The 18,534-nt window shown below is 45.9% G+C and overlaps 1 protein-coding gene across 1 annotated transcript in view; it reads left to right on the forward strand.

Moving 5' to 3' along the window:
- The window catches only part of PRKCB (protein kinase C beta), a 1,331,636-nt gene that overhangs the window by 906,952 nt on the left and 406,150 nt on the right, over nucleotides 1-18,534 (forward strand). Inside the window, exons 6-7 of the mRNA XM_069647368.1 lie at nucleotides 4,955-5,111; nucleotides 16,922-17,056. Coding sequence (XP_069503469.1) covers nucleotides 4,955-5,111; nucleotides 16,922-17,056 — 292 coding nt within the window. The remainder of the gene's footprint in view (nucleotides 1-4,954; nucleotides 5,112-16,921; nucleotides 17,057-18,534) is intronic.

Below are 18,534 nucleotides of genomic sequence, written 5' to 3' on the forward strand. Positions count from 1 at the left end.
CAGCCACCTCCTCTTCTCTTGCTAGCCCTGCCTGTTCTCTTGCCACCACATCCTCTTCTCTTGCTAGCCCTGTGTGTCCTCTTGCCGCCATCTCCCCTTCTCACGCTAGTCCTGCCTGTTCTCTTGCCGACTCCTGCTGTTATCTTGCTGCCTCTTCCTCTTTTCTCATCACCTCTTCCTGTCCTGTTGACACCCCCTCCTGTTCCTGTACCACACCTCTTGTTCTCTCACCACCTTTCCATTTCACTCCACAACTCTTTTCCACATTTGCCCCAACTCTTCCTCGGTTACTCCTCAACACCACCTTTCCCTATCTACTCCCATTCCCCTCCTCCAGCCACCTCCAAGCCAACCTTCTCTTCTTCTTTCTTGTCCCAGGCACTCTTTCTCTCCACCTCTGCTTTCACCATATCCCCACACTAGACTGCCAAATCCCTTCCTCTTTATAAGGACTCTGACCCTTCTTCTGGGCCCTCCTTTTTTCAATGGCATTCGGGTGTGGGGGACAGCTGCATAAAGGAAGCAATAGGCCAGTTTGAATTTGTGGGCAGTGTTCCACTTGTGTTGTGGACTCTTCCCCCTCTTTACCCAGTTTGCAGCCGTAGCAAATATCTGGGCCCAGTGCCATCTTTGTTTTGATCCTCGCGCATGCGTGGTCTGTCCAGCAGAGCTAAGTGAGGTACTGTGTAAGTCTTTGCAGTTTGCAAATCCCAAAGCCTGCAGACAGCTTTTCTCGCTGGCATGTGTTCTCCAATTCCAGATGGGTGAGTGTCTGGTAGTGTATTCTCAACCCACAGTGTATGTTGCTCTGTGTTAGTGGTTCTACGATTTTGCTGCAGCTCAAGACCTTAGCTACAATTCCTCGTATCTCTTAAAGTGACCATGCACATTGCTGATGCCCAATGACAAGTCCCTGCCCTGCTTTTGGGGAAGGCTGAGTTAGACCAGGGGGGTCCTCCTCACACCACGTGTGGGTCCTGCATCATTTTGGAGGTGGTGGTACCCAGCACCCTTGGTCACCACACCCTGTACCCTTAGGGCCAGGCAGGGCACTTGGTCACATGGCTCTTCCCAGGAACCATCCTGCTGACCATGTAGCAGGGACATCATTTGGAGGTCACCAGGGGTCGCAACTGTGACTGCTGGGTGCTGCAGTTGCAACCCCTGGGGACTCCCTTGTGACCCCTAATTTTATTTTAAACTGAAGCTCCTGGGCACACCGGGTATGGTGGGTCCCCGGCCCAGTCCTCACCGATCGGGGTGTAGGCTGGACCGGGGAGGTGCTCAGTAGGGGTTTGCGTTGGAGCTGACTGTGACATGTGGCACATGTCACATGCCACGTTCATCTCCAACCCCTTCTCCCTCGGCTTCCTTGCAGCTCACATACAGGAACCAGGAAGCTCTTGCAGCTTCCCGTTCCTGTTTGTGAGCAGCACGGCGGAGCAGGGGGTGTCCTGGAAGGACGGACCGAAGCTGCAAGAGAAAGGTAAGAAGACCTTTTAAAACATATGATGTGTATTTTGCATGTGTGAAGTGCTTGCCAGATGTATGTATGATGTGAATGATGGGTGAATGAGAAGAAAATGCTGTGGTGTGTGTGTTTTTGAATGTTCTGGGTGGGTCGGTGTGTGTCTGTGTAGAGAATGCAAAGGGTAGAGGTAAGAAAAGGTGTATGAGTGCGTGACTGGTGAGTGAATGAGTATGACATGTGATGGTGTGTTTTTGAATGTTCTGGGTGGGTGGGTGGGTGGGTGGATGGGTGACTGTGTAGGGAATGCAATGAGTGGATGTAAGAGAAGTTGTGAGCGACTGATCGGTGAATGAGTATGAATGTGGTCATGTGTGTTTGAATGTTCTGGGTGGGGGTTTGGTCTGTGCCTGTGTGGTGAATTCAGTATGAATGAATGTGAGAGGGGATGTATGGGTGAGTGACTTGTGGTGAAAGGGGATGCATGTGCTCATGTGTGTGTAAGGCCCTGGGACAGTGGAGCATTTTTGCTATATCATTTATTGACTTTGCATGTTTTGCTGGTATTTTCGGGCAGAGTCAAGTTCATGTGTGTCATTACCTGGCTAGACTGGCATTTTGGTGCAGTCAGTATAGCCATTGCTTACTGTGGCATGCCATTTATTACACATCTTTAAAAAAAGCAAGCATGCTAAGTAGTGCTACCTTGCTAGACTGATATTTTGGTGTAGTGGCCTGAATATTCTTTACTGTAGCATTACTTTTTATTAACTGGGCATCTATGGTGAATTAAGCATGATAGGTGTTCTTATGGGTCTAGACTGATTTACATTGGAACCAGTTTGGAGTTTGGACAGTTTTTCATATTGTGACATGGCATTTTTAATGGCCAAACCAACAGGAGTATGTTCTTAAATAGGAGTACTGGCATATATTGGCAGCCAGTTTTGTACCAGGACCCAATAATGGTGCTACAAAAAAAACTCTTAAAACAAACATGATTATGGTCTTATATGGTAATAGTAGCATGTGTTGGCGGAGCTAGCATGGAAATGTATGGGCAAAGCCAGCGTGAAAATGTTGTTTATAACTGGCATATATTACAGGGACCGGCATGATAATGCATTGGGAAATGCGCTGTGCACTGTTGGTGACTTGCATCTTTTGTACTTTTTTTCATGATTTACCCTACACCCTACAAAACCGATTGTTTGCCTTTTACCCAAATGTTCACAGAAAGAGTGCTGTGTAATTCACCATTTTAACCCATTATTCAAAACATTTTCTCAGGGGAGGTAGAAAACACTGGTGGCTGGTATATTTGGGTCAGGCACCACCCCCTTATTTTCTACACTACGTGAAACATTTAAGCTTAGATTAAAAAACATATTTACTTGTTTCACTTGCAGTAGTGCATGCCCCTGCAGCGGCATAATCCTCATGAACATTGCGCACACATGGTGGTCTGGGCCGGCTCGGAGTGTGGCGTGCCCTGTGCTTTGTTAAGGAGCTTGGGGGGGAGGCCCACAGCGTGGCTCTCAGAGGGGCTGCCAAATCTTGCACAACACCACTGGGCACCGCTGGGTCTGACAAAGGGGTAGAGTGCAGTGCGCGCCTTGAAGTCTGCCATTGAGTCCTTAGGTGAGAAGCAACTCGTGTGTGTTTTCAATTTAAAATAACTGCGTGGTGCCACGGATTTATCTGTGCAGCAATGATATTACATTAAATGGTGGGGGCTTTTTAAGTCCTCTAGCACCCAGTGTTACGCTTAGATGATAAAAACGATGGGGGTCTTGGGTATATTGAAAGCACCTTTCTCAGGTATTACACTTCAGAAAAGATCACATTATCAGGTGCACTCCCCTGTGTGCTGATAATAGGTTTCTTCTATTGTAGTGGCAGTTGAATCATAGACACATTTATATACAGGGAATTATGTTGATACTAAATCCTGGTCAATGATTTAATTTTCATGCCTTGCTCGTGCAGAATTGTGCTCCTGGGTAAACAGCAGTGCACGCCTCCCCAGGTCAGTACTTTGTTGGCTTGTTTAACACAGCAACGCCACAGACAACGAGCACTTCTGCGTAGCTTGATCTATAGATGTTTCATACACTAGCTGTAGCCTGCGTTAGAGATTTTACCAGAGTTTTTACCAGTACTGCATTATGTATGTTTTACATATAGACCTCAAGTTGAATCTGGAAAATGACATTCCTAAATGTGTGATTGTGAACAAATCACGCCTCCGTTTCTCGGTTCTTATATCTAGCTGAAATGAGAGCGCCTGGAAACACGGGTGCTAGACACATCTGAAAAATCTGAAGGTCGTTTGCCATCACTTACTGTGATCTAGCATGGGTGCGGGGTCAAATGACATCACTTCTGGAGAAAGCTTCCCTGCCGTGTGATATGTTAGGGATTTGTTTATGTAGCCCAGAAGTCCCAATGTTTGTAGTTTTTCTGGTGCTGAATCTATCTGCTGACAGATTGTGAATTGCTTGGCTGCATGCTACAGTCCTAAGGCCTGTGTTCAAGAGAAGTGAGGGGCGGAAAAGGCCCACCTGCCTGAGCGAAAGTAGTAAAGAGGAATTGTCTATTTCTGGGACCTGCAGGTGGACCAGGCAGTCGTGAGGCGGCATTGAGGCATGCCAGTAAGTGGCAGTTGGAGGAGGGGAGATAGAGGTGGTGTCGAACTTGGATGGGAGAGCAGGATTTCAGTGGGAGGTGGGAGAGGACGCGGACCAAGGCACCAGCTGCATGAAAGAAAAATGGCAGCCCGCTGGAGCGGTGTGGGTGAATGAAAGAAAAATGGCAGCCCGCTGGAGCGGTGCGGGAGTATGGCCTGGAACGCAAGCGTTCATTGCTAAATCCTGCCCACATTCATGGGCTCCTGATTGGTTAGTGCCTCTCCACCTGGATGCTAATATGAGCTGACCTGAGGACTTTGCATGAAGAGATGAGAGGTTGTTTTGCAAGTTTTAGGACAGCCCTCTTGAGACTCTGTCATTAGACTTTTATTAGTTTTGGAGAGCTCCAAATTGTTACTCAGGCATATGTGCTCAATTTCAGAAAGTATCAGCAAGGGATTCTGTTCTGGCATCTGGGCTATTGCTTGTTTTGATGGAGCAGTCATCCTGAAACGTTTCTGAACAAAGCACCTGTCCTCCTTCCATCCCTTGCTGTGTACTTCTTTTTTCAGAGTGGATTGTGTGTGAGCACCTGCTTCCACCACAAGACATGTGGATCTACAGTTACAGGCCAGTAATGTGTTATTTATTTCCCTTATTGACATGTTCTTCTGCATGATTGACTAGTGCTCTTTCTGTTTGCCAGTTATTCCTTCTCATTGCTTGTTTCTATTGGCCATCAAGCTGCTGCCCCTTCAGCCTTGTTCTCCATCCTCCACTGCATACCCCATGCATCTTGCTTACCCCGCCTATGACTGCTGGTCTGATCCTCTCCTCCACTCCGACTTTCTTGCAGTTGGCGATGGTAAAAACTTGGTTCCCATGGACCCTAATGGCTCGTCAGATCCATACGTAAAACTGAAGCTTATTCCCGACCCAAAGGGCGAGAGCAAGCAGAAGACGAAAACCATCAAGTGCTCACTGAACCCGTCATGGAATGAGACGTTCAAATTGTGAGTATCCCAACTGGGTTTTAGCAGCTAATTCTGGGGTGCGACAGCGGAGCTTAGCGCTCTGTGACTGTTTAGCTTCTCAGCGACAGTGGGGCCCGGATGCTAATGACTGTGGGATCTCGTTTTCAGCCACAACAGGGCACACATTTATGTATTTATGTATAGTTCTTGTATAGCGCTACTCGCCCGTGGGCCTCAAAGCGCACAAAAAACAAAGACGGGACATACAGCACAGAATGCAGGCGGGGGTACGGGAGACTATGGTCTAAGCTGATGCGAACAGTTGTCTAATCTAATCTCCACAGCAGTTGCGTGGCTCTCGTAGGAAGCGTCCTGCCTCACAATGCTGAGGTCCTACTGCTCTTAACTCTCAGTGGGGCTGCCAGTACATTCAGCTGGATTACTGTGAAATGATCAGAAAAAAAGTACCTACTGAGAAATGACCACGTTTTTCTTTCTCGATGTTTTTCTTTTTTTAATTATGTGTGGGTTACCCCTGCTCCCCACTCACACTTCTCCCTACCTTGACCTTCCCCCTTACCTCACCACACATCTATTTTTGATCAAATTGAACGAAAATACCTAACGGATTAGTCCCAAAAACTTAGGTCATTTCTCATTAGGTATTTTTGTATGCGTTTTTTTCTGCAGATACCCATACAGCTCAGTCACAGTGGCATTCTCATTACGCCGGCATTCTCATTACGCCGAGCCAACAAATGCCACCGAACCTAAGTGAGTCATACAGCTCAGAAGCAGGCGACCACGACCTACCACTGATCTCAACCAAGAGGGACATATTGATCTGCATCAATGGTGGGGTAGCATAAGGGGGCAGCTTATTGAGACAAAGCGTACTGCTCCGTAGCAGTGGGGGCAGGGCCTTAATCTCAGTTTGTTGCACCAAAGTCCCCACATCTCATTACAACATAGGGTGCAGCTGAGCAACGCAGGGGCAAGTCATGTGAGATGAGTTGGTTCTTCCGACTCAATAGGGCAAGGCAAGGCAAACAGCCAGTCAGTAGGTCAGAAACGCTGCCGCTGTGTTCGGGAACACTTTTTGCAACATGCGCGCTATATACACAATGAGAGGTAATGAAGGGAAAGATACATAAAGGGTCGTCTGGGTCTTGGTTGCGCTAGGGCTTGGATCTTCGGGAAAGGAGGCGTGCAAGCCCAAGCAGATCATGGTAAGCATGTGCATCATTCTTTGTGCAGCAACCAAACAGCGGCATACATCTGATGTGAGAGTGGGGGTCTGGGCGAAGACCTCAATTTCGATGAGGCACGCAAATAGTTAAGTAAGACCTATGGTTGTAACTGAACGCAGGCATAAACCCTGATGTGCCGAGTCAATATTTGCATGCGTCGTGACATCGAAACTGGACGCTCCCCAGAATCTTGATCAGACAACTGAAAAAGAATATTATCCTGAATCCCAGTGGGGTAATTAAATACTTGCTTGGATTTTAAAGGAGATGAGGACTCCTGAAAAATGGTAAACCAAAGAGATAAAACTCCAGTTGCGCTTTCACTAATTGCAATTGTGTGTGTTAGATAATAGGTATAAATGATGACAGTATTCACACTGTAAGTTCTTCAAATATTTTACTTTTTTTTCGATGCCTTTTGATTATGGTATACATATATACTTGTATCTTTAGCAGTGCTTTGAATACTATCCTGCATTGAGTTCTTTGGGTTGATGGATCCGATGTAGGAATTGGTAATCATTCTGTTGCTGTCTTCCTTATTCATAGAGTTTGTGGATCCTGGGTTCAGTGTCTAATTGGCTTTAATGTCATTCAATTGTTGCCTTTAGATCCTTGATTCAGTACATAATTCCCTGCATGATTGAATTTAATGTCATTCAATTGTTGCCTTTATATCCTTATTTCATTGCACGAATGAATTAATTGTCATTCAGTTCTTGCCTTCAATTTGTTTACCCTTGGGTTCTTTTGATGTGTGGGTCTTTAGTTGAGTGAATGATTGGATAGGATATCAATCAATTGCTGATTTCTTTATCGGTAGGTGATGATGATTTGGTATTCTTACTTGTTGCCTTTTAGGTAGTTAGAATTATACTGTCATTCTGGTGATTTGTTGATGGGTGCAATGATTGGTCCTTTTTTTATTTTGTGGTTTGCTCCTTGGTTTGCTCCTCAACACGTGTTTCCCCGCTTTTATGATATGGCGGTTCATCAGGAGGTGCATCATTTTTGTTTGATGATGTAATGATGCCCTTAAAAATAAAAAGGAAAAGAAGAGTGAAACATGGATGAATGTGTCCCAAGTGTGTGCTACATGGGTGTGAAGCTATATTGTTTGAAACAAGAGAAGTCTGTTGTGGTACTTACTAAGTTTTCTAGTTGTGTGTCGATTAAAGATATTGTTGCAAAATATTTTCTTACTGGTTATCCATTTGTTGCATTACTTTTGTCATAATCCTCAAATTATGGGTATAGCTGTAAAACATTTGTAACTTTCAGGTTTTGGCCTGTAGGGCAGAATTGCATAGGTTAAGTTTGCACACTCCTGAAATATGCCTCGAAGGGGCATGGGGACCTGAGTCATGTGCCCTTTTAACAATGATGAACCTGAACTTGGATGCCTATCTTGATGGGGTAACCCACTACTGTCATATGCGCCAATGGGCAATGGAGCACATCCTAATGCGGGCTGGTGGTTAATAGCATGAATAACAATCTTGCAGTGGAACGCTACTTTGATTTTAAATAGAGAAACCGCAAGATAGGCTCACTGCATGGTAATATAAGCACTGAAAGGCACTGCAGAACACTGGCATGCAGCTATGCCCTTGACACTGACCACGTAGAAATCTTTCCAACACAGCACCTTGATACTTCCGAACCGTACGCATCAATACAGCAGTTAAGCCATCTTCCCTTTTCCCGCTCTCTCTCTTAGTCACCCTCATCCCCTTCACTTCTTTCAGATCAAGCAGGACAAATGGAGACGGTGCAGATGGCATCGGTTCATGGAAAAAGTCCCAGTGAGATAGCAGTGGTATCCATGGAGATACATCACCACTGGCATTGGTTCTGAGGGTCCCAGGATGACGGGCATGAGTGCTTGCACAGGGAAACTTGACTGCTGCATCAAATCCCTCCATGTGGCACGTCATTCTGAACTAAATCCTTCAACTTGGCAACCATGTTCATGCATTCATCTAACGACACAGTTGAATACCCTCCCCCGAAGAGGCAACTGATTGCTGGCATGCATCCCGGTGGGACATGCAAAGTCCTCAATGTGTGAATAAGTGCTTGCCTTTGACATTTAAAGGGGTGCATGAATGCTAGCACAATCTCTGTTGTGGTAGGGGAGCACTAGCTTGGGGGTGGCACAGCCCTTGATGAAGAGACATGTATGCTGACAATGATTCCAAGGGGGTGACTCATTATAACTCAGGATAGCTCAGGGGCAACGTACTCGCCTTGGAAACAAGAGGACACGCAGCAACACAGGTTCGATCCCCGGGTCCGCGCTTAGAAAACTCTGGGTATTAAGCGTGTTATAAATAACCTATCATATCATATCATCTCCTGGCGGTGCCACTGAACCAGTCATGTATCCTGATGAGGGAACCGGCCACCGGTATACTCTACGTGTGCCGGGAGCAGTGGAATATTATGGCCAAGGTGGCTGGGGCTAGTGAATATGGCCTTGGGGTTTCTTGGAAGCCACTCGTTGACTTGCAAGGCTGAGCAGGGCGAGCTGATACTCAACTTGATGAAATGTTTATTAGCGTCAATCAGTTGCCTGCTCGGCTGAATCTCATAAATCATCATGGCGAGGGACTGCATATTGGCTTACATTTATTTATTTGGGCAACTAATCAGGGCATACGTCCCTCAGTGGTGCACCGTGCCACTGGCATAGCTCCTAATGGGGAAATTGATTATTGTCGTTATTGCAGTGGCATAAGTAGCAATGATGGGGGTAACCTGCTGGACTTGTTTGAATCCAGAAAGGCTGGGAGTACCAACATACATGATTGCATTTACAAGAGAACACTGCCAAACACAAGTGCGGCAGTGCTTCAGTTATTGGGCCAGTGTAATAACGGCACGCAGAGTCACACCACTATGCATCAGTCATGCAGAGTCACACCGCTGTGCATCGGTCATGCAGAGTCACACCGCTGTGCATCGGTCATGCAGAGTCACACCGCTGTGCATCGGTCATGCAGAGTCACACCACTGACATCAGTCACGCAGACTCACAGTGCTGTGCATCAGCCAAGCAGAGTCACAGCGTTGTGCATCAGCCACGCATAGTGACACTGCTGAACATCAGCCACGCAGAGTCACACTGTCTGCATCAGCCACGCAGAGTTACACCGCTGTGCATCAGTCATACACGAGTCACACCGCTATGCATCAATCACACAGAGTCACAACGCTGTGCATCAGTCATACACGAGTCACACCCCTGTGCATCAGTCAACCCGACTATCCAGTTTTCAAATGCTTTCGTTAATGGAGCAATTGCAAAGTGCCATGCATCCGTTGATAGGGCAACTGAATAATGCCCACTGCATACCCCTTACAGTGTCAATTGAATACTGACTGCATCCATTACTGGGGCAATCGAATTCTGCATAAATTGGTTAATTGGGCAACCGAATACTGCCTACATTCATTACTGTCACGCGTGCTGCATGCATAGCTAATGGGGTAACAAAAATGCTGCTACTCACCCTGCTAGAGGTCATCATTACTGGAATGTTGTTCCATGGGGCAACTCAACATCGGCACGAGTATTTAACGGGGAAATTATTACTAGCCTAAATCGTACCACAGCGACTAAATGCTGGCGTGCATCCTGTTAGATGAGCCGAGTGGAGACCAAAGTGCGGACGGAACAGGGGGACACTTGACGTCAAACCTCTTAATGGAGCTGGCGAATGATTTGGAAAATCTTGAGGAAAGCAACACGAACATGGGCTGTGTATCCCATTGGCAGCCTCCATGACTAAATGTGTCGATGCCAATGTTGGGCGTGCCCCTCAAACCCACCATGTTAAGTCCTGGCTCACACTGTAGAGTGAGGGGTGGCTTTGTGGAGGTAGGGGATGTCCTTTGCCTATGTATGGCTCACAGGGTGGGGAGGGGGGCTTTAGCACTGCCTTGAGGCTACATAGTTTTAGCTTATGTGTGGCACTTTCACAACATCCAGGGGGGGCCTCATAGTTTTGGCTCATTGGTGGCACCACCATTAGTTGTATCTCCCAGGTGGCTTGTTATCATCAAATAGAAGGACCCCAGAATATTGTTATATGTATGTGACATGTGATAGTGCACACTGAAAGGTACAGGGACCAAGGAGACATGCGAAGGGGGCTGGGGGAGTGCAGGGGTACTGTTCTCCTCTCCTGTGGTGGGGCTTGTTTTGCCACCTAGGCCACCTTCCAAGTCGCTCAGCCGGTGACCTGAGAGGAGGCTCCATTGGCCCAACCAATGACTGGGATCCATTGTCGATTTCACGAGCACATGATAGGGAACCACATTATTAATTTTATTATAGATATTTATTGGGTGCTAACCGTGGTTTGAGAAGCAATGGGGTTCTGTACAGCAACGGTCTAATAGAAATACGGGTAAAGGTACACGCGCTATGTTCTGAATTGGAAGCAACAGGAGCAGAAATTGAGAGTGAAGTAGTTCGGTGGGTGTACAGCATGTGGAGAAGGTGCTTCTTGAAGAGGAAGGTGGGTCTTGAGCATTGCATGAGGGCGGATGTTAGTCTACTGTTGGCAGGCGTGAGGTTACACAGACTGTGGGTGTAGAAATGGCTGTTTCTTGCTTTGTCATTTTTCCAGCTTTTATCTGGCTAGGTCCTGACTTCTAGTGGATCACTGGCTACCAGAGATGCTGGCCAGGTTGTCTGGGGTAGGCGTGAGCATGCAAAGTGGTGGTTTGCAAATGAAGCATCCGGTCTTGAAGGCAATGTGTTCTTGTAGGGGCAACCTTTGTAAGTTGATGAGTGTGGGCGCATTGTGGTCAAATGTGCAGAGGCCGTTATTGGGGCAGGCTGCGGTGTGGAGGACACTTCTTATTGGTGCCAGGTTGGTGAGTAGAATATTTCCACCTTGCAGGAGAGAACGGATGAGGGCCTGTCCTGCAGCTTGGAAGTTATTGCCTGGAAGAAAGGGTTTGATTTTCTGCAAAGAGAGGGTTGGCACCAAGCTGTCTGGGTTTTCTTTCCTATGTGCATATTGAAGGCGAGAGATGGTTGTCAATGTGGAATGCCAGTGACTTGCACATGGTGTCAGCAGCAGGGTGAAGCCCTTTATATCCGCGGTGATGGAGAGGAGGAGGAATTGGGATTCTTTCGGTTTGAGTTTCAGGTATGTGCTGGACATCCATGTTTGTATCGAGGGGGACAGGCCTTGTGCTGGTGGATGTCTTTGATGGAAGAGATTGTGAGGTAGAATTGAGTATTTTCTGTGCATTTCTGGATGTGCTAGTTGTGACTGGCAAGGACGGATCCCAGAGCCCCATATAGAGGGTGAAATTCAAGGGAAAAAGCATGGATCCTTGTGCGACTGCAAAGAGGACCAGTGATGATCTGGATGTATCCATCTGAGAAAACTGATGATGGTCTTCTAGGTATGAGGGTAATCACTGGAGGACAGTCCCACCAATTCCCTACTGTGTCGATGTCTGCAGAGAGATTGAGGAGTACCAGGACTATGGGGCTTTTAGTGGTCACCACACTGCACCTAGGACTCAACCCATATTGGAAGGACTGTGTTGAAGGCTGCAGAGAGATTGAGGAGTACCAGAACTATGGGGCTTTTAGTGGTCACCACACTTCACCTAGGACTGAAGCCATGTTGTAAGGACTGCAGGAGGTTGCTAGCATCGCTGTGTGCTTGAAGTTGGGTGGCTAAGCCTCTTTCAAGGATCTTGCCAATGAAAGAAAGGTGTGGAGTGGGGCTTTGGATGCTGAGATAATCAGAGTCCAGTGTTGGATTGTTGTAGGAACATTTGTTCATTTTTGAGAGTAGTGAGAAATTTCCATGTATGAAGAATGCAAGAGCGATAGCCAGGAATCGATTGTGTGCTTCTTTGGGGAATGGAGGATGACAGACAGCTTTGAGGGATTCCAGGGGGTTAAGCAAGTCCTCCACTGATAGAATTTTGAAGTTCCACGTTACCATTACAAACAGTGGGACTGTGCGTGTAAAGGGATGGGCGTATATCTTTTTGCAGATCTTGTTAATTACAAAGTTGTTTATGACAGGGCATTTCTTTATGTATTGAGGGATTGGAGGGTCAGGCAGAGGGTTAAAGCACTATGACTGCCTTGAAGAGAGATGTGCTCTCACTGTGGCTTTGGCTGTGGTCTTGTGGTTCTAGATGGCTTTCCCCGTGATGATCCGTTGTCTGCAATCAATCAGGAGTTTTTTTAAGTCAGGTTAGGTTAGACGAGATTTTGCACTTGTGCCAGGTTTCCTCTTATTTTCAGACAAGGCGTTTGCTGATATTAGGCTCCTGTGTGTACCAGTGTGTGCATGGTGTATATTGAACGGCTTATTGTTCATCTATGGTATGTGCATTGATGTTAGTTTTCAGGGTGTTATTGAATGCTTCTAGTATGTTGATGCAGTACTTGTTCTGTTGTCCTGAAAGGGAGGAGATGAAGTCATCAATGTGTCTATAGGGAAGTCTATGAAAGGACCAAATGTCTGTTTGATAGACTTAGGTTGTGTGTGGTTAGTTGAGGGTAATGTGGCAGATGTTGAATGAACAGCTAATTGATCAGACCAGTCAAGGAGTATAGGTGTGTTGTAATGGAGGGTGTGCATAACATTGATGATGAGGTATAAGCTGTTGCCTTGGTTGAGGTTTGGGACAGTTGTGTTCCGTGTGACGCTCAATGTCTGTTAAGCTGAGCAGTGTTTCCTTCATAATCTTGGTGGCAGTGCTTCCTAGGAGGTTAAAGTCCCTGAGGAAGATGTTGTTGAGGCATGTGGGTAACCGGGTCAGCAAAGTCATTTGTAGAGGAGGTGTTGGTTTGGTTTGGGTTACCTGTAGGTGAGGATGAAGGTCTCTTTCATTGGGTTAGAGGGGGACGTGGACCAAAGCAGTTGATAGTGGTTATGTCTTGTCTGGTTCAGGGCCAGGAGGAGTTGTGGATGATGGAGAGTCCTCTGCTAGTCTTGTCTGCCCTGTCCCTGAGTAGAATGCTACAGCCATCCGGGGTGAGGACATTCAAGATGGGGGACGAGGAGGAGATGAGCCAGGTTTCAGTGATGACGAGTGCATCCAAGTCAAGGGTGGTAATGGTGTCCAATGTCAGATACACGTGTGATTGCTGAGTGGAAGTTGATGAGCGTCAGCTTCTTAGTGTTGATATGAGGTGTGTGTGTGTTGGCTCGAGGGGAATGTGGAGGAGGTGGCTGTGATGTGGAGTTTCTAATGGTGATGGGGTAGTGCATTGTTTTCAATCATCCTTGAAGAGAGTATGGATGGGCTGTGAGAAGAGGCGGTGAGGCATATGGTGTCTTGTGGAGGGGTTCTGGTTCTCGAACAGGGCCAAACAAGAGTTGCTCTTCCGGGCGAGAGAAGCCCTAAGGAGGACGCTTTAAGAGCAGAAGTGAAAGTTGAGGAACTGCACAGAGGGCTTGGAGGCAGGTGGGGGAAGAAAGCAGAGGAGAACAAACCAAAGAAAACGCAGGAAGGGAGGAGGTGGCGTTGCACATATGGCTGGAGGCTGGTGGGGGAAGAAAGGAAGAGTAACATGCAAAAACAAGTGGGAAAAGGGGGAAGAAAACATGAAAACGCTAGGCAGAACTGAGCCAGTACCAGAGTTTACGTGACGTGTTGCTAATGGTTAGGATGGGTTTTTAGGGGCAGTAAAGAGGGGTTTGAGGGGAAGACCCCCAAAAAACAAAAATAAGTGCATTTACTATAACATTTTTCTATGTAAAATATTCAATATATGTGCATTCTTTATAAATTACTTCAGTATAAAGACATGTAACCCCGGGTGGCTGGAAGCGAGTGAGTGTCAAAGCAAAGATAAAAGCACAAGAATAATTTGGAAGAGACAATGGGGAGCTGCACAGCGGACCGGGGTGATTCCGTTTCCAAACATGTACTTTTTTGAAATTATATGTTTGCTCACAGTCCTATATTTAGTGCAGCCATTGGAGAATGTTCGGCTTTGTTTTTAACAAGGTGGGGTGCTTTTTAAAAACACACTCCGATGAAGTGCTTTGTAAAGTGCTGGCTGGGGTCCTCGTGCCACCCCCTCTCCTCTTAGGTCGTTCAGAAAGTAACCCTATGAAAAACATGACCTTCATTTTGGGGCAGATGAGTGATGCCCTGCAACAGCAGCTGGCCTCCGGGATCCATATCTGCAGAGAACTGGCAATGGCCTGGGAGTAGCTAACAACGCTGGCACAAACCTCTAAGTGGGTCATCTGAGTACAGCATGTACTGCGAGCAGGACATCGGCCAGAATCCTTCTGGTGGATGCTTGAAAACTGCTCTAGATCAATTGAACATTGGCAGAAATTCAGATGGGACAACAAAACAGGGCCGTACGCTGGGTGCAGCAATGGGGTACTGGCACACAAAGTTTCAAAGGCGGCCATGATTAGTATTGGCAGACATGGTGATGGGAACCTGATCTGTCTAAGGTCGAGTACAGGGTTAGATTGCGCTATTTGTAATCGGTCTGTGATAAATATTAATAATCCATTGAAATGCTAAGCAGCGTGGAAAATCATGACAAACACTAGACCGCTTAGTGTTCCAGATGAACTCATGAGTATGATACAGATTTCTGTATCATTTTAACCCCTTAAGCTCCAACGCAACGCTAGTCTATGGTCTGACGGGGAAAATGATCACTGTAACTAATCTCCCTTGATGCAAGTGGATGCGGAGGTTCATTTCCATGCATGGAACGCATCGGCAGTCAATCATCATGGGGGTCGGTGAATACTAGCAAAATCCTTCTGATGGTGCGCGCAGTACGGGCCTACAGCTTTCATGAAGCAACGGAGAAGGCGGACGCTCCAGCTAACGGGAGCAACTGAATACTACTCAATATCCTTGAGCAATGCTGGTGCTGAGGTCAAGTAAGTCCATGCTGGCATTGCTTCAGGTGTAAGCACCTGACTGCTGGCCCTTCTCTGGGTGTGAATGGCACAATAAATCCTGATGCAGGCTCCGATTACTGCCCACCTATTTGATGGGGCAACTGAATGGTTGCGTAATTATGTCATAAGAACAGTGAATACCGACGTACATGCTGAAAGGCGACCGAAGGGCACCTGAACACACTCGTGAATTGAATTGAAGTCTCTGTATTACTGGCCTATGTCTTGACGGGGAGGAAGGTCATTGGCATACATACTACAATTGGTCAACGGAATCGAGTCCAAATCCCAATAAGACAAAAGAACACTGCTATGAATCCTGATGGGAGGAACAGTGTCTGGGAGAAAACCTGGGATTGGATCTGTTGCTCCGCTAATTTCTTGCCCAAGCACATTTCATATTCAAGTTTATTTTACTCATTGAATTTTGCCTTGTGGATCTTCCACACATTTTATCTTTAATCCTTGATATCTTTACCAGTTACCCTTGGTGTTTTTGTATCTTTTGCATGTCTTTGTTGTATTGTTCACCCTTTTGATTCTTATTACTAATGATACATTTGCCATTATTTTATATTTTCGTTTTCTTTTTACTTTTGTTTCTTTTTGCTTTTTGTATCTTTATTTTGTTGCCCTCTGCTTCTTTTTACTTTTGTTTCCTTTTAACAATTAAATACTTTACTCTATGTATGTTGTTCTCGTTTCTTTTAGTCTTTGTTTCTCTTGTAGCCTTAGTTTATTTGTATAATTGATATCGTTTTACCTTCTGTATGTCTTCATCCTCCTAAACCTGTTTAAACGTAATATCTTTTTAGGCTCCTCTCTTGTCATACTTCAATTCTTAACCCTCATGCATTTTATACTCCATAACTTTCCCCCATGATGCTAAAAATCCAGGTGTGTTTTTTTCTGCATGTATCTTTTTCTCCACCTACTTTCTTTGAATCTTTTGGCCTTTATGTTTTTTTGTAATCCTATGCACCTTTTTTCATTCTGACTTTTTCCCTACACAATGCATCATTTTACCCTTTGCGCAGCTCACTCCTCTTGTCTTATTCAAAGGTTTTCTTTTTGTAGACATACCAGCCTCCTTCAGAATTTGTACTTTGTATTTTTGTATCCTCGCCTCTCAATATTTGCTGTTCACTTCTTTCTATTGTTTGTGTTATATAACCATCCCCCTATTTTGCTTGATGTATCTTTCACCTTGAATAAATAATCTTTTGTCAATCTCACGAGTCCATTCACTAACATATTTTATGTACAGGTTTGACAAATCTACTTCGAGGATTATAATATTTAAACATTTGAGTGGAAGCAGAGAGCAGCTGGTATATATACATGTTGGTGTCTGGTAGTAGTGTTGTCACTTTGCAATGCCTCATGCATAGGAGTTTGAGGTAAAAGGGGTGAGACTGCTCCTGTTAAATGATGTCTCCTGAACATTGTGTGGGTTGTGATAATGAGGGAAGAAGCATCAGGCCTCGTGTATATGTGAAACATGCTCCAACAGAATTGAAAATACTTAATTTGCACTCACAATGGAAAGCAATTTACCCAGAAAATCCAAGTGCTATGTCTCCAGTCCTCAGTTATGTGTACATTTCTTTTGAGGGTAATGTTGGTTGCTATCACTTATCCTCTCTGTGCTCTGTCTCCTCATTAGCAAGCTGAAAGAGGCCGACAAGGACCGAAGGCTCTCCGTGGAGATCTGGGACTGGGACCTGACCAGCCGTAATGACTTCATGGGGTCCCTGTCTTTTGGAATTTCGGAGCTTCTGAAGGCGGGTGTGGATGGGTGGTAAGTAACGCGCCCACCTGTTCAAAAATCAGCACTCAAGAACGTTTGCATAGAAGAGGGCTAACTGGCAGCGGATGGCGTTATTGGAAAAAGTGTGGGGGTTTAAAGAAATGGATGGTGTATCAAAGGGACAGGGTCATAAGTGATGGATGGGGAACAGGAAAAGTAGAACATTTCAACAGAAGTATGAGCTTGCAGGAGAAACGAGGTGCTATGGGGTACGAAAGACAAGGTGGGGCGTAGGGAGATGTATGGGGACTTGGGAGAAGTGGTGGACTATCTAGGTGGAAGTGCACAGCAATAGATTCCAAAAGGGTCGAGAATTCACCTCAGATTTTTTTTAAATAACCACGTGCAATCGGATGTCTTCCTTGGTCCATTGGGAAACTAATAACAATATTACATCAGCAAGACTTGTTACCATAACGAGTAACCCAAATGCACTCCAATAGGGCAATGAATCTCCTTCAAATATTTAGACGAATATATAAAAGACCAAATAGTTTGTCATATCAATCCAATAATGTTTCACCACTCAGAATCCAATTCAGAAAGAAGTTTTTACTTCAATACAAACAGGTATTTTACAAAGAAAAATGAAGACACATTAAATCATGTTCAAATGTCAAGAAACCATTGAACATGCAGGGTTTTAAAGATGTTGATTTGTACACTCACAGTAGTCACTCTTGTTCTACTACACATGGCATGAGATAATGGTAATAATCCATTATTATTTAGAATCTCAAACACCCGACACATTTCGGACAGTAACCTACTTTTTTCAAGGGAGCTCAAACCATATCGTCAGATGATAAAAGTGAAAAGGGTCACATATTAATTCTTCACAATACAACCCCAATAGTTGTCAGCCGTATCTTCACCAAACTTCGGAATCTGTAACGCGGCGGGCTGGCAGGCAAGGACTAAGGTGGGGGCAGAAGGAGGGCGGGAGTGAGTGTGATTGTTAATTAAGTACGCTCAAAGCTGCCTCTGTGCTCTGGTCTTTGCAGACCTAGGGACATGCAGAGTGCTGCTTATGAGTTGAAAAGGTGTGCCCTCAGGACTGCTTCGAGCCAGCGATGGCTTGGCTAAGAGAAGCAGCAATGTAAGAGTTTGTTCAACTATTGGGGGCGGGATGTCCCATGCGCTGAATTGTCTACCACCGATAGATAATTAGGCGAGCCTAGCGATGGAGAGCAGAGTGGAGCCTCCTGGTGTTGCGAGATGTCTGATCTGGTGTAGGGAACCTAGCGACGGAGAGCAGAGTGGAGCCTCCTGGTGTTGGGAGATGTCTGATCTGGTGTTGTGAACCTAGTAATGGAGAGGAGAGTGGAGCCTCTTGGTGTTGGGAGATGTCTGACCTGGTGTAGGCGAACCTAGCGATGGAGAGCAGAGTGGGGCTTCCTGGTGTTGGGAGATGTCTGACCTGATGTAGGCGAACCTAGCAATGGAGAGCAGAGTGGACCCTCCTGGAG

The sequence above is a fragment of the Ambystoma mexicanum genome, chromosome 2q (assembly GCF_040938575.1).
Source record: "Ambystoma mexicanum isolate Mex_15411 chromosome 2q, UKY_AmexF1_1, whole genome shotgun sequence".
Classification (NCBI taxonomy): domain Eukaryota; kingdom Metazoa; phylum Chordata; class Amphibia; order Caudata; family Ambystomatidae; genus Ambystoma; species Ambystoma mexicanum.